This window comes from Sorex araneus, chromosome 1 (genome assembly GCF_027595985.1).
Source record: "Sorex araneus isolate mSorAra2 chromosome 1, mSorAra2.pri, whole genome shotgun sequence".
In the NCBI taxonomy this organism is placed as follows: domain Eukaryota; kingdom Metazoa; phylum Chordata; class Mammalia; order Eulipotyphla; family Soricidae; genus Sorex; species Sorex araneus.
The window spans coordinates 123,060,060-123,085,725 of NC_073302.1; the positions used below are offsets into that span (position 1 = coordinate 123,060,060).

The 25,666-nt window shown below is 38.0% G+C and overlaps 1 protein-coding gene across 1 annotated transcript; it reads left to right on the forward strand.

Annotated features, from left to right (window-relative positions):
* The first annotated feature begins 248 nt into the window (after positions 1 to 248).
* On the forward strand, positions 249 to 24,282 carry IL7R (interleukin 7 receptor). The gene is made up of 8 exons (XM_004605549.2): positions 249 to 330; positions 5,742 to 5,880; positions 15,219 to 15,376; positions 17,470 to 17,627; positions 20,070 to 20,235; positions 22,351 to 22,444; positions 23,339 to 23,414; positions 23,779 to 24,282. The coding sequence occupies exons 1-8, from the start codon at positions 249 to 251 to the stop codon at positions 24,280 to 24,282; spliced, it is 1,377 nt and encodes a 458-aa protein (XP_004605606.1).
* The last annotated feature ends 1,384 nt before the right edge of the window (positions 24,283 to 25,666 follow it).

The following is a 25,666-nucleotide window of genomic DNA, read 5'->3' on the forward strand; positions in this document are numbered from 1 at the left end:
TTCTGACATTTGCCTTCTTTTTGCTGTGTTTATACTTCCCCCTATCTGTGGTTAAATAAGTATAAAGTCTTGAAGTTGTAGATCTAAGTCTGTGCATGTGCTCTGTGTGTGTTCCTCTCTCTCTCTCTCTCTCTCTCTCTCTCTCTCCTCTCTCAGACACAAACATACACACACATATTCCGTGTGTGCATCTCTCTCATTCATTCTACCCAAGGCTCATAGCCCTGCTCTCTCATTTTCCTCTCATAATGATAATTCGAGGTATAACTTTTGGTGTGTTTTTCTATTTACTTCAAAGAACTTCTGGACAGAGTGGATATGCACAGAATGGTGAGTTATTTCTAAACTTTTCTTCAGCAATTGTCTTTACTAGATGTTTCAGGTTGCTCAGATCCCTAACAAATTCGAGCAAGAAACGAGGTGGGAGAGGAGTTGGATAACTTGCCATGTATTCTGTCATTTTGTATGGCCAGATCTTGAGTACACTTCACTGCTCAAACCCAGAGAATCACCATTCAAAGCTTAGATTATGTAAAATGGGCTTGTAAGAAGAATACTGTAGATGGTTTATAAAGCCTTAGAATAGTCAAGAAATGAATGCATTTGACTCTTCACATGTGGATCTTAAATATGATAGATGCCTCTGATCTTACAAAAGTATGTCTCTCCAGACACAGCAGTTGTGGTTGGTTGCATACTCTCCAAAATAAAATTTGCCTGTCAAAAAATCAAGCTAGATCTGTTTTGTTAAGCTTTTTAAGAAGGCTTTTTAGGTTTTTAAAAGAAAAGCATAGTCTTTTTTTTTCTTTTTGGGTCACACCTGGCAATGCACAGGGGTTATTCCTGGCTCTGCAATCAGGAATTACTCCTGGTGGTGCTCAGGGGACCATATGGGATGCTGGGAATTGAACCCGGGTCGACCGCATGCAAGGCAAATGTCCTACCCGCTGTGCTATTGCTCCAGCCCTGAGAAGCATAGTCTTGTGTGATAAAATAATGTCCAGAAATAGTAGCTTTATCCAACTGACCACTGTTTCTATTCCCAACACCTGAAATAGTTTAGAAATAGTAGAAATTTACTAAGTATTGAAAAATGTCTTCCAACTATTCTAGCTTTGATAGATTCATGTGGGTTTCTTTGTGTGAGTTGCCTCACTGAAATATATTTTTCTCTATATCAAAAAATTTGCCATCTTATTTTCCTTAAAGTCTTAGAATGCCTAGTAATTGTGCTGTAATTACAAATTAACTATAAACAAAGGTGAAGCAGTAACAGATATTAAGAATTTTAAGATATTAACAGACTTAAAAACTCAAATTACCAATTTGTCCATGAAAAATCAAACCTTTTCACTTTAAGAGCTTAAAAAAATTGTCTATTGAAGATATCAGTCACATCAACCTGATGATTCAGCTTAGATATTTTAAATCATGTAATTACTAAAGATGGAAATCCCTGAAATGTTTTCAATAGCAGAATTGTCATTGGTTCAGACTTTTAAGTTTGGTCATGTATGACTCATTTTGTGTGGCGTGCTCATTATAGTATGACAGATGTTGGCTTGTATTTGATAGATCAATGTTTGATGCCTAAAACTAATGCCTAAAATTTACCCTTTAATATATAGCATATTATGTTAATCTTTTCCCGGAGGTTATCCTGGTTTTCTTTAAATAATTCTCATTGAAAACTGAGTTTTTATTTCATTTTTTTCATTTGATATTTTTTAGGAGAGAGTCAACCAACCATTAACATGATCACATCAACAAATTGCTAGTCTGAGGTGCCAGAAATTCATAAAACAAATAGCTGCTCTTTTATTGAAGAGTGTTAGTTCTCTGGTAATGACAAGGATGATCAAAGAAGAAAGAGATAAATTTTAGAGAACAAAACATGTACACTTGTAATCAATTCCTTTCAGTATGTAAAACTTCTAACCCATACTTGTTGATATTGCTTATTCTTCCCAAATGAAATTTCTCATTGAAAAACATGCATACAGAATCAATACTTTAAAAATAAGTTACATTACTCAAAAGTTCTATATGGGACATCTCAAAGCCATAGTAATAATAAGAGCTCTAATTGACATAGAACTCTCTTTCAAAGGCCCTTCAATGGTTTCATGCAAATTCTCAGAATTTACAATTTCTGTTTTACCTTCCATTGCTTATTTCTGAAAAGTCTTATTAGTCATAGTTCAACTTTAGTGAGTTCTTACTGTATTCTACATCATTGTATATATGTATTAACTCAGTGTTTCCTCATAATAACACAAATTTACATATCAGAACATTAACACTTAAAGAGGTGCAGTTCCTTGACTGAAGACCACAGAGCTACAAAGCAGAAAAGCTAGATTTAAAACCACCTCCACTTCCACCTAGTTCTGGTATCATAGGTCTTAACCATTGTATACATTATTCTTTAAAAATATTTATGTAGCATTGTTTTATAAGAATATAAATATTTGTATGTTACTCTTACCTAGGACTGGAGTGATAGCACAGTGGGTAGGGCGTTTGCTTTGACCGTGGCTGACCTGGGTTCAATTCCTCCTTCCCTCTCAGAGAGCCTGGCAAGCTACCAGGAGTATCCCGTCCACACGGCAGAGCCTGGCAAGCTACCCATGGCATATTCGATATGCCAAAAACAGTAACAAGTCTCACAATAGAGACATTACTGGTGCCCACTCGAACAAATTGATGAACAATGGGACGAAAGTGCTACAGTGCTACTCTTAACTAAGAATTTCCAAGTTAGAGTAATGATAACATTCACTCTGTAAAGTGCTCTTCAGTTTTGCAAATTGAAGGGATTTCTCTCAGCTGCAAGTTCCTGAGCCCAGGAACTTCTGCAAAAGAGTCAATGGATTAATTCTTAAAATATAATCATCTAAAATGAGAGAAATCTTGTATTATCACTGCTTTAGATATCAATGAGAATATTTGATCAATGATAATGACTCACTGTATGATTGGATGGTTTAGGGCAATTAGGAGAGCTTTGCCCAGAAACTTCTGGAATATGCTCTTTGCTATTTTGTTGAGCAACTATGGACGTTAAGCTGATTACATGTATAAACCTAAGTGTCAAAATAAGCTGTATTAGGAGAGAGACATATACAGCATGATCTGTCTTATATGTGGATGTAACGAAACATAATAAGAAAATAGCATATGGCCAGATGCAACAAAAATGAGAACTGGTCTCTGACTTACCACAGAGGGGGTTATGAGGAAGGGGCTGGGAGTGGAGGAAAATAAACCCTCTGGTAGAGGGCATAGTGTTGGGATGCTGTATGCAGGAAAGCGTATTGTTAACAGTATCACAAATCATGATGCCACAAATGAAAAGTTTTTTAAAAAAGAAATACTTAAAAAATAAGTTCTTTAAAAATAATAGATTCTTAATATGTGTGATATCAAACAGTATTATGTGTGTGCATATATACGTACATATGCACAATATATATAATAAACTAAGTATATGTATAATTAACTAAAAGTTTTAAATTTTCACAGAAAAGAAGATCAGTTCTGTTGTATAGAATGGGTGCAAAATCAAAACATAAGATAGCTGTGTCAAGGCAGGTTAAAAGTCACCAGAGTTATGGACTGGAAAAAGGTGCCATATTAGAGGATGAGATTTAACTCTAACATATTAGAAATGAAAATTTTTTGAAGTATACACATTAATGGCAGGCTGTGCCTCATTATTTAAAACTTTCATCAGAAAGAGACCATTACCTACTGATTTGGGCAGAGCTGATAGATGCAAGGAATGGTCAGAAAGAGCAGTACTAACAATTACCACCTAGATATGGCTTTTCAAGATTTGTCTTCAATCAAATTAGGTCTCAGTCAACTCATAAGCAGATTTTTTGCCTGCCACAGACCTACATAGTTATTTAAATGCAGTGACGTCCCAGGGCCTTCAGAACACTGGAATTTGGTTTTGAAAAATTCTGCGTCCTCTTTAAAACCCTGAAAACATCTCATTTCTAGTATCGTTAGATCATATGACTTGGAAGCTGTCACAGGCTCTCATTTGAGTTCTCTGAAAATGATTGGTTTTTCTCAGTTCCCAATTGGTGTAAACTTTCTGATAGATTTTCCCAGCCTGAATTTCTATTAAACATGAAGAAAATGTACATATAAAGTATCTATGTAATCATTGGATCCTCATCTCAGCTTAGTAATCAAATAGTATCTGTGAAAGGCTGGGTTTTTAGAGAAAGTGGATGCAAAAAAAAAAACAGATTTCTTGTCTCTTGTCAGAATTATGTTAATATCTATAAGACATGGCTTCTATAAGAAATGTCAAAACATAAGAGTCGACAACACTGTAAACATGAGATACAAACTTCAACAACCAACACCGACAAATGTGCCTGTCAGTGGGGCAAATTTGAGTGTCTCTGTGGAAGGAACCTGGGAATTCAGGTGGGGGGAAGCTGACACTGGTGATGGAGCTGGTGCTGGAACATTACACACCTAAAACTTAACTATAAGTAAATTTGTAAATCATGCTGCTTTAATAAAATAAAAAAATTTTTACTATCAATAATATTCATGGAAAGTCTACCACTCATGTCAAATCTATTCTTCCTGATAATGTGTGCCTCATTTAGTAGCTTAAAATAAATTCCCTCAAATAAATTAGTCACATATGGAGATCATCAATAATATTTTTATCCAGTTCACTTGTTTAGCCAAAATATAGTTACCTCTTTAAAAAGATCATTTCAGGGGCCAACGTCATCGTATATGGAGTTTACCTTGCATGCACACCTGAACTCTATCACAGACATCCTATATGGTCCCCCAACATTGCCAGGAGTGATTCCTGAGCACAGATTCAGGAGTAACCCCTAAGCATTGCCAGGTGTGGTCAAAAAGAATTTTTAATTAACTTTAGACTATATTCATCTTCCTCTATTTAAAATACAACTTGGAGGGAGATTCGGAGAGATAGTACAGAGTGCATAAGGCACTCTTCTTGCATGCAGCACAATTGAGTTCGATCCCAGACATCCTGTATCTCTGAGCATCCTGTATCCCTGAACATCGCCAGGCATGGTCCCAAAACCAAAAAATTAAATTAAAGTCTCTTAAGTAAATAAAACTAGAAGGGCTAGAAAGAAATTACAAGGTATAATGCAAGCTTGCCTTGCAGAAGAATAAACCCCAGTTTGATCCAAGAAAAGAAATGACTTCTGAGCACAGAGTTTTGAGTAAGCCTTAAATACCACCAGACGTTTGCCAATGTTCCCCGAATTTTTAATTATGAATAATTAATTTTTAAAACTTGAGAAGAAATAAGAACTAGTAGTAAAGCCTAGGGATATATTAGGTTGCATATAAATAATAAAGATAAAATATATCTTATTTGAAATGTACAAATAGGAGAAATTGTCATTTTAAAAAAGAAAAGTGTGTTCATTTTCTCATTTTAGACTTTGAATGTGCTCATTCAGTGGCAGAAATACTTGAAGGCTATTATTTATTGCTAAGATTCCTTTTCTGCTAGGAAACTATTCATTGTTTTATGGATGTGTGTATGTGTGTGTTGTGTATGTGTGTGTGTGTGTGTTGGCCATGGGTTTTCCTTCTTTTGATAAACTATAATCACCCCTTCAGGACTGCCCCAATGGGCTACCTTCCACATATGTCACTCCAGATTTCAGAAGGGTGCACTTATTTTCCTCATTAACAACTGCAGGTTTGTTCCTCCACAGGAGATTTTGAAGATGCAGAGCAGGATGACTACTCTTTCTCCTGCTACAGTCAGTTGGAAGTGAATGGGTCCAAGCACACACTAACCTGTATGTTTGATGATCCAGATATCAACAGCACCAATCTGAAATTTGAAATATGGTGAGAAGTGGCTAGCAAAGAGGGAGGTAGGGGGTCTTGGACGACTTAAAAATTCTTGGTCTCTGTTCTCATGTGGTTCACAGCCATGACTGATAAGGAAGGAATGTGGGAACTAATTATCATTTCAAAATAAAACCAATCTCCTAAACTTCCAGAAATCTCCACATCCATAACCAACATTCTTAAGCGAAGAAGCACTCATGGACTCGCTTTTCAGGTTCTGTTCCTGCATCCAAGTGATGATGTGGATCTTGGAGATCACAAATCCTTCCCCACTTCGTAGCCTACATTAACTTCTGGTTCTCCAAGGACTCTCTTGCCTCCAAAATCTGACTGCCTGAGTAAGACAACCTAAAATTCTCAACTCTCACTCTGATTTCAGTTGCCTTATTTCTAACCTAACTGCTTCCTACATCTGAAATAATGATGTGATTACCATGTACCTCAATTCTTCCACCTGTTAAATAAGACGTGCTACTATATAAGGAAGTTGTATTGACTAATTTCATACATGTAAATAACTTCGAAGATAGTTCTAGTATGCAATAATTAATGGGGAAGAGTCAGTAACAATTCTATGAATACTCATTTCTATCCTTTAATATAGGTAGACTTCAGATGGTGTTCTCAATATCAATTTCCAAAAAAAGTCCAAAAGAATAAATTGACTTCTAAATTCATGGGCCTCAGAGAAAAGGCAAATAGAAAGTCTGTTCTGGAATTTTGAAAAGCTCTAAGAGCTTTTTTTTCTTCCTCATCCCCAAATCAGCTCTGGTTTCCATTTTCATTGACAAGAAAAAAAGTAACTTGAAATTCTATCTTGTGACTATCTTCAAATGCCTATCAGATAATCTAAGTACAGTTTTCTAGTGAACAGAGCCAGTCAAGATCCAGAAGTAGAAATAGATTTCTTAAATTCCACAGATATTCAGCAATAATCCATCATGTACAAGAGTGCAGATATATAAATACTGAATTATTTGTCTTACATCAATCTATTGGAGCATCCTGTATCCACTAATATAATACTTCTTATTTGAATAAGTGTGCTCTTGTTGAATTTAATAGCATCATTTAAAAATATCTGCCTCTATTAGTCACTTAAATAACATAAATTGCAGAAATAAAATGGATCCAGAAAATAAGAGCCTACAGTGTCTAGAATCTATGGTGCTATTAGACTACCCTGAAACAGCTGGACAATTCATTCAAATGATGGGCTCTTTTTTTTTTTTTTTGGTTTTTGGGTCACACCCGGCGATGCACAGGGGTTACTCCTGGCTCTACACTCAGGAATTACCCCTGGTGTTGCTCAGGGGACCATATGGAATGCTGGGATTAGAACCGGGGTCGGCCGAGTGCAAGGCAAACGCCCCACCCGCTGTGCTATCGCTCCTGATGGGCTCATTTTTATGACCAAAAGTTTCTCAATGCAGCGATTAGTGGCTTCACCTGGGGAGGCTAAGACTGACCTTTTTCCACTTTCACTCACCCATTCCTTTGTTTGTTTTTTTTTCAAATTCAAGGCCAGTTTATTAGAAGGACACAGGGAACAAAGACGGAGCACTTGGAACACCTCCTGTAAGCTCTAACTCCACTAAATCATTAAATCTAATAATTTTATAATAGGAAAAGTAGCAAAACAATTGTCCTCATAAAGCAATTTTTTCTGAAAAGAACATCACGATAGAAGGTGATTAGATACACTTGACATTTGATTTTCTTCACTGGTTTGTGTGTGTATAGTTCTTTTCACCATGACTCTCACAGGGCACCAGGCTTAGCTGCACAATGTGGATGGAATGAAAAGTAAAATTTCAAGGAATTAGTGGAGTTTCGGATATTTGTGTTATCGTCTAAAACATTAACAGGTGGTTGAGAAATTAAAGTGGATACTCACCCATTCTTTGACCGCTTCCTTGCCCACTTGACCAAACTTTCCCACTTCCTTTAAGAAGTCTTGCTATTTTATATCATGAATCATCTTCAATGGGTTGTTCTGTTGGATTCAGATAATTTGGTTGGAAAAGAAATGTCTTAAAGTATACTCAATCTGGAGAGTATCTAGAGAGTATCATACTAAATGAAATGAGTCAGAGGGAGAGGGACAGATACAGAATGATCTCACTCATATGTGAGATATAGAGAAAACACAGTAGGGGGTAACTAACACCCATAGAAATAGAAACAAAAAGCTGGTGAACTGCAGGGAAGCTTGCCATTGTTGGGGAGTGGGGGTTAGGTCATCAAAGGGACACTGACAGAGGGAAGGCTGGGAGGAAGGAGGGAAAATGGGGACTCTGGTGGAGGGAAATGAGCACTGGTGAAAGGATTGGTGTTGAAACATTCTTTGTCTGCAACCTAATCATGAATAACTTTGCAATTCACAGTGATTCAATTAAAAAATAAAAACAAAGACATGTTCAAGTATGAAATAGTAAGTACAAATTGGTAGATTATGGTACCTTAGGCAAGTGGCCATTTTGGGTTTTTTTTGTATTGTTTTGTATTGGGGTCACATTCGAAGGTGTTCAAGGCTTACTCCAGACTCTGCACTCAGGGGTCACTCCTAGCAGGGATCTCAAAACGAGGCCCCCTGCATGTGGAGAATGGCGGTTTTATAAACAGTTACCAGCACCTTGAGAAGAGGTTGGTGTAACTCCTAAGTTCAGAGTCAGCACTGTAGATCATGTCGAACTCATTTCAAAGAATGCACCTTGTTGGTTATACAAAGTTACTTTTCTGCAATAAAACTTACTTTATTAGAATTTTTTCTGGTAGCATAAATTTATAAAGAAGTTAATATTAAACAGCCTGCTGTCACTGTCACTGTCACCGTCACTGTCATCCCATTGCTCATCGATTTGCTCAAGCGGGCACCAGTAACGTTTCCATTGTGAGATTTGTTGTTACTCTTTTTGGCATATCGAATATGCCATGGGTAGCTTGCCAGATTCTGCCATGCAGGCAAGATACTCTCGGTAGCTTGCCGGCTAGAGTCATTATACAGGTGGAATTGCTGATAAAATCCAACTCTTGTCTCCCATAACTGACATTATCTTAGATAAAATTTTTAGCTTAGATAAAATGATCTAGACATTGGTCTCCCAGACTTAAAATTAAGTTAGTTAGAATTTAAGGAGTGAATTCAACTCTCAAAGACGGTTTTAAATTAGCTAAACTGAGAGCTGGATTACCAACATGCCAGACTGACCGATACAGATATACCTTCTGGGCTCAGGATCTGCAGTCGTTGTTAGAAGAAGGAGGTACAGAGAAAGCAGTATCAGTACAAATCCACTCATGGAGCCAGAACAATAGTACAGTGAGTAGGGTGCTGTTCTTGCACACAGCCAACCTGGGGTTCAAAGCCCGGCCTACCATATGGTCCCCAGAGCATCACTAGGAGTAATTCCTGAGTGCCTAAGCAGGAAACCTCTGAACATCACCTGGTGAGGCCCCCACACAAATGAAAAACCAAATTCACTCTTATGGATAAACCTAAAATGTCATTCACTGGAAGTTACAGACTAGAGTGATAGTGCATGAGATAAGGATCTTTTCTTTATATGCCACCAATTCCAGTTCTAATTACTGGCACCACTTATGGTTCCCAACTATCACTAGGGGTCATTCCCCTGCACACTCCTTTGTGTCCCCTAAGGCCCCCTTCCCCCAAGCCCCGCCAAAAATAAATGCAATAGATTTGGGGCTGGAAAGATAGTTCAGTGATTAAGGTCCTTACCTTGCTTGTGGTCAACCCCAGTTTGATCCTCAGCACTCAATATGATGACCTGAGCATTGACAGGGGTCACTCCTAAGTCTAGCGCCCAGACTAAGTCCTGAGCACAGCTACCACTGCCCCCTCCATCTGCATCCCAAAAATAAATAAATAAATTTGAGTCAGTTATCAAGCAGCTGAAGGGACAGGACAAAGTTTCTAGGAAAGGAGCAGCTAAACCCGACTTTCAGTATTTTACTAGCTCTGGGGCCCAAGGAAATATGTGTTTATTAATGCACTGTCTTCATTGTTGTCCCATTGTTCATCGATTTGTTCGAGTGGGCACCAGTAATGTCTCCATTGTGAGACTTGTTGTTTCTGTTTTTGGCATTTCAAATATGCCATGGGTAGCTTGCAAGGCTCTGCCGTGCGGGCGGCATACTCTCGGTAGTTTGCCAGGCTCTTCAAGAGGACGAAGGAATCGAACCCGGGTGGGCTGTGTGCAAGGCAAACACCCTACCCTCTGTGCTATCACTCCAGCCCGTATCTATTAATACACACATTAATATAATCTATAGACTGGCATGTTCAGGAGGCCATCTGGTGCTGGGGATTGAATGGAAGTTTATTTTAGCTCTCAGATTCTGACGGCCCAGAGAATGATTTTAGCTCTCTGATCCTGACGACGTACTTGCACTGGGGCAGAAGGATTAGTTTGGGCATGCAGTAAGTGCCTGCAAATGGTAGTTAATCTTGTCTGTGTGCACTGTGTTCATTAAAAATATGAGGGAGGGCAGAGAGTTACAGCCACAAGTACGCCACTTGCTTTGCAGGAGTGATTCATGAGAGAAAGGCCTGAGCACTGCTGAGTGTGGCCTAAGAACAAAACAAAAGTAACCCAGAACCTGGGGGGATGGGACAGGACTCCACGCTCTGCTCATGTGGGGCTCCCATTCAGTCCCCCGCACTGTAAGGCCTCCTGAGCATGCCAGTCTATAGGTTATATTAATGTGTGTTTTAATAAGCACATATTTTAATTTTGATATAGCTTAATATTTTTTCTCTTTCTCTATATTTTTGATGTGTCTACTGTATTCTTACATACATTTAGAATCAGGAAAATATCTTACTATTTTGTCTTCTAGATATTTTTTAGTTTAGCCTCTATTCTTGGAAAGTCCGCTTTCTCCTGATCCATCTCACAGGTGCTGTGTCCTTGGCCACTTTGGGTTTTCATGCGGTAACAGCAACACAGCCTGCTGGGAGGGAAGGTGCCTGGAGCTGTGCTCTGGGGAGTGGGGAAGAAGAGAAGAGGCTGAGGACATAACTGCCTCGATTTCCCTATTGTCCTTAAAAAATTGCCAGCTGGGGGTATGGTGCCACCAACAAGTCAGTCTGTACATGTGAGGGCAAGTGCATCAGTGGCCTGATGGTGCCTTCAGGCTTCCTGATACCCCAAAATTGTCACTGTGCCTTTGGTCAGACCCCAACAACTTGGGACTAAGTTTACCAAGAAATTAAATGGCCAAAAGTTAGGTATGTGGAAGTCACATCCACAAACCACCTCCAGCTCAGTATACAAGCTCATTTATTGGCCTTATGTCAGAGACCCATGTGGGTGAGATACTCTTGGTAGCTTGCCAGGCTCTCCTAGAGGGACGGAGGAATCAACCCCTGGTTGGCCGCATGCAAGGCAAATGCCCTACCTGCTGTGCCTGGCAAGTTCCCTGTGGCATATTTGATATGCCAAAAACAGTAACAACAAGTCTCACAATGGAGACATTACTGGTGCCTGCTTGAGCAAATCGATGAGCAATGGGATGACAGTGATACAGTGATAATACAGATCTAATTAATTTTGTTGAGATTGAGCATTAAATTTTCCATTTTCTGACTCGGTCGAACCAGAAAATTTGCTGAGACTATTTTTTTCATTGAATTTATTGCTGCCTATCTTTATTAATTATTATCATTGATTTATAATATTAGAGAATTTCGGGAATATAGCCTCATAGCGCACAATTGTTTTTGGAGAGTGGGAGGCCCCTGGCGGTGCTCAGGACTTACTCCTGGCTCTGCTCTCAGGGATTATTCCTGGCAAGCTCAGGGTACCATATGGAATACCGAGAATCAAACTTGAGTCTGCCCCATGCAAGGCAGGCAGCCTATCACTCCAGTCCCATGTGTGCAATTCTTACCACTCTTACCACTAAAATTTCAGTGCCCCTCTGCTTTTTCCTTCTACCCCTCTTTTGTTCAGTAACCACTAGAGTTTTCATTGAATTTGTGAGTAAATTTTGAGGGTTTTTGTCTATTTACTTGCAAGTTGTGTCTTTGTCTGAACTCCCTATATTTTCCACTGATTTATTTGCTGGCCATTGGTCATTATGCCAGTGTCAAACTTTCCTGATACAAGAACTTAAAAGTACTGTTTTACTCTTTCAATGTTGTTTTGACTATTCTCAGTTATTTTTATCACACACACACACAAACACACACACACACACACACATACACACACATACTTACAGTCCACTTTAAATTTCTTCCAAATCCTACTGAAATTGTTATTTTATATGTCAATTTGTCTCACTAAATTTGAAAATACATGAATGTAACGCTCTATTTGTTTAGGTATTTTTTATACAGATATCAGATATGTTTTGCAATTTCTAATACAAAGAAAATTAAGATCTTCAGCTTGAATATCTCCTACTTGAATATCTTCTAATTTTATTTCTAATCACTTTATGTTTTTATTTCTAATGTAAATTAGGGTATTATTTTTTAAAAAATTTAAACCACCTATTTTCAAAAATGCAAATGAAGCTGCTATTTTTGAAAATTAAATTCCCAATTGTTTAATCTGAGCCTATATAAGTACATTATATAATCTTGGTGAATTCACTGTGTTAGCTCTTATAATTGTGTTATACTGACCTTGGTGATTTCACTGTATTGTAATTGTGTTGAAGAATCTTTATTTTCCATGTGAAAAAAGATATCTGCAATCAAAAGATGTCTTTTTTGTGTCTTTCTATGTTCATTTTTTTCTCATCTTGCTAATTCAATGCTTAGGACTTTCTGTACACTGTTAAATCTAAGTGTTTAGAGTGGATATCACTATCTTGTCCTTTTCTTACAGGATAAAAATATTCACAAAGTCACCAGTAAATATACTGAAGAAAAACATTTTGTAAAATGCCCCTTATCAAATTGAGGAAGAATATTCTATTAATTTTCAGATAATTACCCATTTCCCTCACCCTCAACCTTCAGTAGTCACCAAGCTAATGTTTGTATCTATGAATTCTATGAATTTGGTTTTGCATGTTTTTTATCTTTTAGGTTTCAGTGAGAGCACAATCTTTTTTTTCCCCAAGCTGTTCAGGTTTTTTTTTCTTTTTTGGGTCAAACTCAGTGATGCTCAGGGGTTACTCCTGGCTCTGCACTCAGAAATTACTCCCAGCTGAGCTTAGGGACCATATGGAATGCTGGGGATCAAACCTGGGTTGGCTGTGTGCAAGGCAAACGCACTACCTGCTGTGCTATTGCTCCAGATGCCATGTTCAGTATTTTTATTGGGAAGGCACAACTGGAGTAGATTTTTAACTGGGTGGCAGCTACGGGGTTTGGATGTGACTTACTGAGGCTTCTGGAAATACCAGCCTGGAGAGCCTCATTGTAGATATTTCTTACTTTTTAAATTTTTTTTTTATTTTAATGAATCACCGTGACATACAGTTACAGACTTACAAACTTGAATGATTACGTTTCAGTCATACACTGTTTGGGTACCCATCCCTCAACCTGGAGAGCACAATTTTTGCCTTATTCTTTTTTCATAGTTTCCAATTTCAACTAATTTTACATCAGTTTAATAACTATGACTTGTTTTTGCTCAGTTCTTGAAAATACCTACAAAGGCTGCCTTAAAGATCTATGTTGGGTTGAGAGAGAACTGACAAGGCATTTGCCTAGCACATGACACACTCAGGTTTGATCCCTGACCTGGGCTTGATGACACCCTGAACCCCCCTGGTGCAGATCTGGGAGTAAGTCCTGAGCACAACTGCATATGCCTTCCCACCCCACCCAAAATAAATATTTCTGTTAGATCCAATTCACCCTTCATTTTTATTAACTGATTTTCTTTTCCTCTGACTCATTTTTAATTTCAACTGATTATTTGTAGTAACTTTTTGAATACAGGAAGGACACGACAGTCATATGTCAATGATATTCTGGTCATTGATAGACTCCATGTATTATAGTGGCTCTAATAAGTCATAAAACATAGCCTAAATGTCTAACAGAAGACATGTTATTGGCTTATAATTTCACTCTATGATGTCTGCAGAAGAGTGAAATCACCTAATGTATTTCTCAGAATGTACTTCCATTATTAAGCAATGCATTGCCGATTAATATATTGAGTGAAATTCTGGATTCTGTTAAGTTGCTTTATTTTGCTTTGGTGTTTTGCCAGGGGTACCTGCCATACTCCTCAAGGTTTATTTCTGCTCTGTATTCAGGGATTATTTAGGAAAATGCTCAGGGACTGTATGTGGGCCTGGGGATAGAAACAGGTTGGTCATGTACTCATGTGCAAAGCAAGTACCTTAAATATCTCTATAGTGTATTTCCAGCCCTCTGTTTAGTTGCTTTGAACAGTATTAATTTTAGTTGTTAGTTAATTTTGATAATCTCCAGTCTCTCTTCTTTTGAGAATAATCCTTAAAATACATGAAATCTCTGCTTAATTACTTCTAGAGTCTTCAACCTATTGCCATAACCAAGAAGGTCTTAGAATACCTTTAAACATGATAATCCTATGAATTGGTTTATGAGGCATAGTTTACATGTATCTTCAAAGACACTAGAATTTGTGTCTTCAATTTTTATAACTTCCTCATTTCTGTTTTTGACCCTTAAAAATACACAGCAATACCAACTATGCAAAATTTTGAAAACTGTTCAGAACAATGAAGATATGGCTGACTGTAAAAGAGTACATTTGGCATATTTGATGTTAGTTTCTCATAGGCAATATTCTTTCTTTCTCCATTTCCTCATGTTCTGACTTTATTTGGAAAGAGGAGGTTACAGAAGTGATTAAATTCAACCCTATAACATTACTACTACATATTAAGTTAGGGATAATGGGGAGATTTGAGTTTTAAAGTCTGCTATGAAAGTGAAATTGAGAATATCAAAATTACCTCTGAAAAATCCTTTTAGCAATTCATTAAATATATATACACATATGCATATGAAAAATAGAGGGAGAGAGTGAGAATTTTATGTTCTTTTGACTGTTTTGATCACCTTCTTGAACTTTATTTGTGGAAGTTTCTTTACTGGTTTTATCTCTTCAATTTTTTCTTGCATAACATCAAAATCAATTATATTAATTCATAAACAAACCATTTACTTTTCAATGATAAATTAGTCACATTTTAATCCTCTCTACAGATACCTCTCTACAGATAGATAACTCACATGCACATACCAATCACAAAACAATGGACAGAATTGAAGTATACAACCTAACCATTTGTCTCTTACATACAGTAAATCTTACTTGAATTAAGAGGGTCCCCTTTTATTTTTACAGTGGTGCCCTTTTGGATGTAGATTGCTTGGATCTTCATAAACTTCAAGACACTTACTTCTTAGAGACAAAGAGTTTTTTGCTGATTGGAGAGAGCAAAATATGTGTGAAGCTTAGAAGAAAGAATATAATTTGCAGACAAGTAAGCATCACCCACATAGGTAAGATGCTGTTTATGGGTGTATAGTTGTCACAGTTTAGGTATCTAAAAATGTTGATTGTATCTAAACTTTGCACTAAAATTAGACAAATAAAAAAATATTTGCAATAAAGAATAGAAAATTTTCTAATGCATATTTTTACATAAATAAAAGTATTGAAGTGTATGGTATCTGTGGCAGAATTTGAAGAGACTTCATAATCAGCAATGACGGGAGATGACTGACACCAACATCTTGCAGAAAGAGTTAATCTATAAAAGGTGTTGAACTAGGTGGGGGCCCCTTTTGTTGACCCAAACATCTCCATTTTGCCTTCCACCTTACCTTCTCCTAAATCTCTTGTCATCTTCTGAATCCAATGTAATATATTTTATATGTATTATAGATTTATATAAACACTTGACCAATGCATGTATTTATATTAAAAAAAAAACCTTCGTGTCTACTAAGTCTGAAGTCAATACTAGTCTTCTTCCCTTAATTCTGTCATTAAACACAGTCTTTGGGAAAAGGAAACAAGTGTAGAAATCAGACAATTGTAAAAGTTGAGGCTGGAGCGATAGCACAGCGGGTAGGGCGTTTGCCTTGCTCACTGCTGACCTGGGTTCGCCCAGCATCCCATATGGTCTCCTGAGCACCGCCAGGAGTAATTCCTGAGTGCAGAGCCAGGAGTAACCCCTGTGCATCAACGGGTGTGACCCAAAAAACAGAGAGAAAGAAAGAAAGAAAGAAAGAAAGAAAGAAAGAAAGAAAGAAAGAAAGAAAGAAAGAAAGAAAGAAAGAAAGAAAGAAAGAAAGAAAGAAAGAAAGAAAGAAAGAAAGAAAGAAAGAAAGAAAGAAAGAAAGAAAGAAAATTCTTTTCAAAACTTGAAACAGTCACCCATCTCTATATCCAACAATAAAAGAAGAGTCACTTCCCTTTTTTTCAGCACCTCTGGAGCAATGCAGGAGAGTCACTACTATGAGCAAATAACTGCAATAATAACTGGGCCAAACTCCATCACAGTCCAATGCACTTGCCCAAATGTTGGTCTCAAAACCCAGCTCTGATAGCCTAAAATCTACTTCAGTATGCTAAGTGAAAATTGGAAAAATATGCACTCTCTTATCACCAATAACTCTAGGTAAGATCTTACCTGAGTTCCCCCAACTCTGGCAAAGATAACCATGCAAAAATGTGACTCCTTGAACAAAAAACTCTCCAGATTTGCATGAAAGAAAAGTTTTTAAGTGTATAGACAGGGAAGCCCCCATTCATGGAAAAGACACAGCCTGATTCACAGGACTTACAAGAATTCAGTACCTCACTCAGGGTTTATTCTTCTCAGTTTAATATTTATCTTCCTCCAACAGCATTTCACGTACTCTACACGTGATTCTAACAACTTCGTGTGAGGGAGGCAGAATGATATCAGTGAAGGGACCATACTTCAGAGTCTGGCTGGAAGTTAGGAGTATGGGCCAAGATGCAGACTCTTATAAGTAGCAGACCTAATGTGCAAGTTCCCAGTTCATAACTTGAATTTACTAGAAGAAATGCAGAATAACCATTGAAGTACTCCTGTTTTGGGATTAGTTAACAACTAGTTATCCAGAATTCAGAAAGCAAACAATGTGTTTTAGTGTAACAGTAGCACTAACTGCTATAACAGGTGAGCCCTAAAGCTTTTATCTCAAGCCTACACACTTATATCTTGCTTATTTAAGAGTCAAAGGTTTTTTTCCAGCCTGTGGTTGAGGTTTTTCCAGTTAATTTTCAGGGATCTTTTATCCTGTGGTTCTACTGCCTTCCACATTTGACTCCAGGTAATAAAAAAGGAAATAAGCCTGGATTGTCACGCATGATCAACGGGTTGGGGCATGATGAGAGAATGATGCACAAATGGCTTCAGGTGTCAGGACTGATAGGATCAAACCATACTGCAAAGTATGCTGGGAAATGTATTGGGCTTTGGTTCAAAAATTGGTTTTCTGAACTGATAGCTAGTTATCAACACAGAAAGGAAATGTGATTCTTTTCAGAAGAGATTTTCAAAATTATCATTATCTCCTCACTGCCCTATACACTAGCATTATTTCTCTTTCCTTTCCAGTGAAACCTGAAGCTCCATTTGACATAAAAGTCACATATCGTGAGGAAGCAAATGATTTTGAAGTGACATTTAATACAACACACTTGAAAAAGACATATGTGAATAAACTGATACATGAAGTAGCTTACCGCCAGGAAAAAAAGGAAAATGATTGGAAGGTATGTAGCTCAGCTATATTGATTCATTATAAAATGAATAAATATGTGCAAATGTATTAGTAAAATTATTTCTAGGACTTTAACTATATATAAATATATTAAATGTACTAAATATATATACATCTATTAAACTATAAATTCTTCTGAATGTTACATACTATATAGTTCCAATGGTTCATTTATCCAAGAAAGGGTCCCCTAATAATTTCATGCTCAAAATGTATTGTTTACTGAAAGAAACTCTTCAAAATCTGTACCTTTCAGACTACCACAAAACCTGGATCTTCTCTGGTCTATTGCTATTCTAGCTCTATTTTTTTTTCTTTCTTTATTCTTTTATCTTGCAATTGTTCCAAATTCAATTGTTTGATCAATAAGGTAGGTGGAGATCAATCAGGTCTTCATAGTTGGGAGTCTTAAAACATCCTTAGGACAACTTTCCAAGCAAACCTGGATAAAAGAATCACCAAGTTATAGCCACAATGTGGCTTATGGACACTGTGGGAGCTGTGGAGGTTTAAATAAGAGAAACTGAGCAGAGATGTAGCTCACTGGTAGAATGCATACCTGGGTTCCATCCCAGTATGAAGAGAAACAGAAAGAGATAGAAACAAAGAAGGTGTAATGTTTTTCTTCACTTTATTTTAAACTTTGAAGTAACAACTTAACCTTACCCTTCATAATCGGAAGATTGTGCAGACTCTTCATGATTAGGTACTACTGAAATGGTCTAGGTAGTTCTACAATCTCTTGGTGGGAGGAGGCAGATAAATATCTCTGATTCTCACATTCCTTTCAATTCACTGGCTTAACTTCCATTGTTTTTGCGTCATACACAGAGTAAACATACACTATTGCTGTCACCTGAGGTGGGAAAAGTGCCTGTTTATCCACAGTTTTCTCTTCTTAGCCTAGAACTAGCTTTGCCTATTTGAAATATGCTTCTGTATGTTATTTATTTAAAATGTGATGCCTGCCGTAATTCATTTTCTCACTCCCACTCTCCCACACATATGCACACACTGGATTATCTTGAGTCTCCCCTCAACCATAGTGCATTTGAAAATTACATCAAAGAAGAAACAATTATATAGAGGGAGAAAGGAAAAAGAAAGCTAGGAGTCTGAACAAATAGTGCCAGGACAATTACAACTAGCTAATAGTTTCTGAAGAAATTAAGTTGAATACCTTAAATTAAGTCCATATAACTGAAATTTTACACACTCACACACACACACACAACTCTCCTGATCGTATATAAAACTAAAACTCTAAACAAATGAAAAAATAGAGGTAAGGGATTATATCTTGAGATTAAGACTCTCTAAACATAAAATCAATAGGAAAAGCAAAAGGTTTTTTGGTTTTTGTTTTAATTTTATTGATTCACCATGAGATATAGTTACAAGCTTTCATGTCTGAGTTACAATCACACAATGATCAAATACCCATCCCTCCACCAGTGCACATTCCCCATCACCAATATCCCCAGTATACCTCCACTTCTCCCACCCTCCCACTGCCTCCATGGCAGACAATATTCTCCAAATTTTCTTTCTACTTTTGGGCATTATAGTTTGCAATGCAGATACTGGGAGTTTATCATATTTGGTCCTTTATCTACTTTCGGCACACATCTCCCATCCCCACCGATTCCTCCAACCATCATTTCTTAGTGATCCATTGAGAGGCAAAACTTTAATGGGACTACATAAACATAAAGGCTTATCCATAACAATGATGCAATAATCAACAGTGCAAAGCAAATTAGAGATTAATATAAAGTTAACACACAACTGAAAACTTATTGATATCCTTAATATTTAAATAAGTCTTATAAATTGTTAAGAAAAGGATGAATGTAACAATGGAAAAAATGACACAAAACTTAAAAGTGTCTCACGAAGTAAGAAATACATAATTTCAGTAAGTATATTAAACCTAATAACCCAACTAATATAAATGTGAACATCAATGCGTATTACCATCTAGACATCAATTAAATTGAGTGCTTTGTTTTCTTAAAGATAATGCACAGTGCAGAAGTGATGTTTCTACATTGCTATTTACAACATAAAACATTATGTCTCTAAGACAAATAATTCTTGCTCACTAACTTACCATTTCCTTTCACCCATGTTTGGGAGTTTAAGGGAATGAGAAAGAAAATGAAGTGATTAAATGTGGAGATCAAGGTGCTGGAAATAATTCTATCCTCCCCAACTGGGAATGTCCAATGCACATAAGTAATAACCTTTGTCCACTATTCACTTTGATTATGTGGAGCAACATTTCTGAGCTCACAAACTGCCCTCAATTCTACTGCTTCCATAGATCAAAATTCCTCTTAACAAACATAAGAACCCTAAGGACAGTGGCTAAAGACATCTCACTGAAAATGATCTGGCAGGTCTTGACCACACCTCTTTTTCTGCTCTGCAGCATGTGAATTTAACTATTACAAAGCTGACACTGCTGCAGAGAACACTCCAACCTGATGCAGTGTATGAAATTAAAGTTCGCTCTCTCCCCTTGGAGTATTTCGAAGGATTCTGGAGTGAGTGGAGTCCAAGTTATCACTTCAGAACTCCTGAAACATACAACCCAGGTAAGAAGTGACTAGTCTTTGTTCCCCACTAGTGCATTGCTTTTGAGAACAACCTGCAAGTTGTATCGCTTTTGTAAACAACCAGAAAGCTGTCAGACTGGGGACTTAGTCTGTGGTCATAGGCAGAAGGAACTGCTCTCCCAAATCAGCTTCCTCTTCTGACTCTTAAAAATGTTGGGATTTCACAATGGAATGTCTTTCTAATCTTCCTGACTCCCTTCTTTCTCTTAGTGGTAGATTTATGGAAGGGAACACTGCTATCTTTTTTAATCTCCCTTTTTGTAATTTTTTAAAAAAATTTATCAAATTATTGTTTAGGCCAAGTCTCACGCATGAGCAAAGTCTCCCGGAACCCAGGTAATGCAAAACTTTGTGATCTTGAACTCTGGGCTCAATGGGACCTGGGAGTAGAGATCCTCTACCTGCTTCCCCCAATCTCCAGTGACCCAGGGCTCACACCCATAAGCCACCTCCTACCAGTACCAGATAATCTCCTCATCGGCCACTCTTCAGAATTCAGGGCTGCTTATCCTGGAAGGAAGCATAAAATGAGTCCCCATAACCATACCACTGGACTCCGCACCAGGGATGTCCAGAGGGGGATGGATGAGAGCCCTCCTCGCCCCAAGAGACCAAGCCCCAGCAGCCAGCCACTACTACCCAACCACCGCCATGCTCCAGGCCACTTTCCACATGCTCAGGACGAGCCTCATGCATGAGTCAATATATCACTAGACAGCACAGCCACAAAGCGGCCGTGCGACACCTCATATATTCATATATATATTCACCTCTCGGAGAGCCTGGCAAGATACCGAGAGTATTCCGCCCGCATGAAAGAGACTGGCAAGCTCCCTGTGGTGTATTCTATATGTCAAATACAGTAACAATAACAGATCCCATTCCCCTGACCCTGAAAAGAGCTTCCAATTGTTGGGAAAAATGAGTAAGGAAAGGCTGCTAAAATCTCAGGGCTGGGACAAATAGAGACGTTATTGGCTCCCGCTCAAGTAAATCCATGAACCACAGGATGACAGTGATACAGTGATTGCTTAGGACACATATTTTTACTAATGAGAACATTTGTGGGATTATTAATTAAATTTTTATATTTAATTTAATTTATATTTTAATTTTTTATTACCATTAACTTTGTGATTTACAAAGTTATGCAGAGTTGACTTTTAGGTATACTATGTTCCAACACCAGTCCCATCACCATTGCCAACTTCCCTCCACCAGTGTTTCCAGGTTCCCTCCCACCCCTCAACCTGTATCCTTGACACACACATTCTTTTAAATTTTGTTTTATGATTTTTGTTTATTGAATCACTGTGAAATAGACCCTTACAAAAGCTGTTCATGATTAAATTTCAGTCATACAGTGTTGCAACACCCATCCGTCCATCAGAGTACATTTCCCTCCCATCATTCCCCCGGCCCCCACCCCCACCCCACCTGCCTCTATGGAAGGTGTTTTTCTTCTCCGAGAGGCACATTTTTAAGCTTGGTGGTTGTGGCTTTGAGCTCCTGCTTTCAGTGTTGCTGACTCTACAGTTTGGATATTTAGCTTCTCTCCTCCACCCATGTGCCTGAGTCCTTTGATCCCTGGCCCCCGTTACTTCCTGTCTGCTGCTTCTTTCTACCCTACTCAATTTCTTTTCCTTTCTGTCCATGCCTGTGTTTTTGATGTATAGTTACTACACCTCATCCCCACCAAAGTTCTCAAGATCTTCCAGCAATGCCCCTGTGTCATTTTCAGTTCACCTCTCCGTCCCCACTCTACTTTCCCTGTTGCTTAATGGCCAGTTATATAATCCAAGGCCAAGAATTTGTTATCATTTGTCCATTCCCTTGGTTTCCTCGTTAATGTCATATGATTTCAGTATGGCAGGTGAAAGAGGTTCAGGGCCTGATCACCTTAGATCGTGCCACTTAGTGAAGAAAAATAATCCCATGATGCTAATACAGCATCTTGTTCACAGAGAACAATTTTTAAGAAATAAGGAATGGGGTAAATGGGCCTGAGCAACCAAATAAACTCAAAGTACCATGTAATTCCCTACCTAAATATGCTTAAGTAATGCTAACTAATTGTCTATTCTTGAATTCTAGGGGAGATTAATCCTGTTCTAGTTACTATCAGCGTTCTGGGTTTTTTCTCTGTGGCTTTGATGGTCATCTTGGCTGGACTATTATGGAAAAAAAGGTAAATTCCTTACCCAATGAAAAAAAAAGTGATTACATGGGATCCAAGACAATCAGAGCAAAAGAGAATAAGGTATTTTCAGGAAATATAGTGTTAGACAACTGTGCCCATTACAGGTGCTAGTAAATTTTCTCAGCTTCATTTGTACTGAAAATCTGGATATCGGATAGCCCTCACTCTCATACCATTCCTGCAAAATTTCCTGAGGGAGTTGTAGTTGTGTCCACAGAAAACCTAGGCAGCTAGAAACACTTATGAAGAATGCATAATGTACTTGAAGTCTTGGTTTTTAGTACACAAATTCACAGGCCTTTTGCATCCTACCCCATGAAAGGATCATGTTTGCTTCATCATAAATATAATGATTTGCGTATGTACCATCTTAATACTCTTATTTCAAGATAATTCTAATATTCTTGAATTAATAATATTAAGATGGTGCATATGAACCACCTTGGTGTTCATAATATTTTAGAATAACACACTTGACACAAAAGACTCTTATTTAAAAATACGATGAAAATCAAAACAAAGAAGTTGCTGTAGGTAAAAAAGAAGTCTAATATGAGAAGGGTTTTTTTATACGAGAAGTTATAAGTAGGTCAAATTTAAATTTCAAGCGGCACCTTTGCCCTGACTTATGAATTTTCTCCAGGGTTCTGTTAGGTCTTGATCACAACACAGATCACTAATAGATGGTTAAGGCCAAGCTCTCCATGGCCCAGCGGTAGCAGATAACATCCTCAAGATCACCCAACTAGCTCTAGCAAAGCCAAGACTAGAAATTTGCTGTCCTGATTCCTGATTCAGAAAATGGGGGGATGGGGTGAGGGGAGGACAAGTAAATAAAAGCAAAACAAACAAACAAAAAGAATGCACCTCCTCCTATTTCAGAATTAAGCCTGTTTTATGGCCCAGTCTCCCTGATCATAAGAAAACTCTAGAACAGCTGTGCAAGAAACCAATAAAGGTAAGTTTTTAAAAAAATATTTTTATTACATTATTGGAGGTACATCTATAGTTAGGAATGATAGCACAGGGTAAGAAACAGATAATCCTCAAAAATTGGGGGTTTTATGCACCTGTTAACAGAAATCATCCTAAAGTCCTAAGTGGAATTCCCCCAACATAGTAAACTAAAGTGAGATTCCAGACTTGTCCAGATTTGAGGGACACAACCAGTGGTCCATTCAGACTTGGCTATATTGAAACTCTTCCAGAAGCTGACTCAGCTAAAACTCTCTCCCCCCATTCTCTAATATTTTCTCATCAACCTTATGTATCTTTGTTATGGTCTTGACGCTTTCCCTCATCTTTATTTTTTTTTGGTGCAGAATTTGAATGTGAGTTTCAATCCTGAAAGTTTCCTGGACTGTCAGATTCATAAGGTAGATGGAATTCAAGATAGAAAGGAAGCAGAAGTCTTTCTACAAGATAAATTTTCGTTACAACTAGAAGAGTCTGAAAAGCAGAGACTTGAAGAGGGAACACAGGATGGTAGCTGCCCCTCAGTGCATACAATCATCTCCCCGGAAACTTTCAAAGAAGAGTCAGCTCTCAGATGTCCACCTGGCAGTGTCCATATGTGTGATGCATCTGTAGTCCCGGCTACTCCGTCCGCAGAGTGCAGAGAAGGTAGCAAGAATGGGTCTCATGTCTACCAGGACCTGCTTCTTCTCCCTGAAACTCCAAACAGCATGCTGCCTCCTCCCTGTCCTTTCCAAGCAGGAACCCTGGTCGTGAACACTGATGTCCAGAGACAACCATTCCTTACTTGCTTGAGATCAAGTCAAGAAGAAGCTTATGTCACCATGTCCAGCTTCTATCAAAACCAGTAAATTGTAAGAAATTCAAGACAGGGACCATTATGACCAACAAAATGACAGAGTCCCTATTTTTCCTTGCTGCACAGAAAATACACAGTTAACACCACCACTCCAAATAGCCTACTGGGTTCTGAAACATGGCTTTCACCTCTCCTGCATCCAGGATATTAGATATGTAACAGGAACATTCAGCTTCAGATCACCAGATTATTCAATTATTTCTAAAAGAAAAAAATCAATTAAGAAATCATGAAGGGGAGGATGGAGAGGTGATGAATGAAGGAAGGGAGCAAGGAAAGAAAGAATAAAAGATGAAAACAACAGCAACCTTTATCAGAAGTTACTCTACCCAGTGCTGTGCTAAATTTGTTCTACAAATCTTGTCTCACTGCAGTCACAAAAATATTCAGGGGGAGGGAGGCAAGAGGCAATTATCATCATAAGCATTATTATTATTCTCTTTGTGAGAAGTTGGAGAAGCAGAGAGGGTTTAAGCAACTTGTCCCCGTTTCTAACCCTGCAGCTGATGACAGAACCAGCCCCCAACACGTGCTTTTCTCTCAACAAGAGACTATTCTTTCACAAGTGCCACACCTCACTAATAACAAGATGACCATATAATCCACTGTTTAAAACTGGGCCCAGTTTTAAAGTTAAAAATGACATTATAATCACTCTGTAAACTGGATATGTCCGTAACCCCAGTTGAAAAGAAAGGGGAGAAAGGGAGAAGATGTGGTCACATGATGCGCAAGGTCACACAACCAGTGGTTCAAGCAACAAAAGGATTAAAAAGTCATGAGTTAATTTTAACATTTTTTGAAATGGGAATGCATGAAATCCCAGAACTTTTGCTGCTAGATGTCATGAGGATGATCCTCTTGCAACCATCAATGATAGAAGCACCTGGAACTACTCCTGGACAGAGAAGCATCTGAACAGCGAATGAGAGAGTGACATCTGTGTGAGGCTATCCTGGCCCAAAGTCATCCATGAACTCCCCTGAGGTCTACCGTCACAAAACCTCTCACAAACATCCGAGGAGTGTTATGAGGACATGTAATGAGCCAATCAACTGTGGTGTCATGTTCTCAAAGATAGAGACTTACTAGCAAAACTGGACATGTGTTGTTTTGCATTTCTCTGTCTAAAGAAATTTGAGTCTACGTAACTGAGAAGTCTCAGCTTGAGGATTCCTCTCTCACAGGCTGTAGAACCTGGGTTTATGCAGAACCATGTGGTGGTATCACACTGTAGAGAATACAAGTCCAGGGTTTTAGAAGGTAGTTTGGTCAGAAACATTGTTGATTATTTTTTATTTTTTGCATTTTCTCTTTGTTTTAGCTGGTTTAGGGGTACGGGGATTCAATGTTTTTATATTTAATCTTTTTTTGTT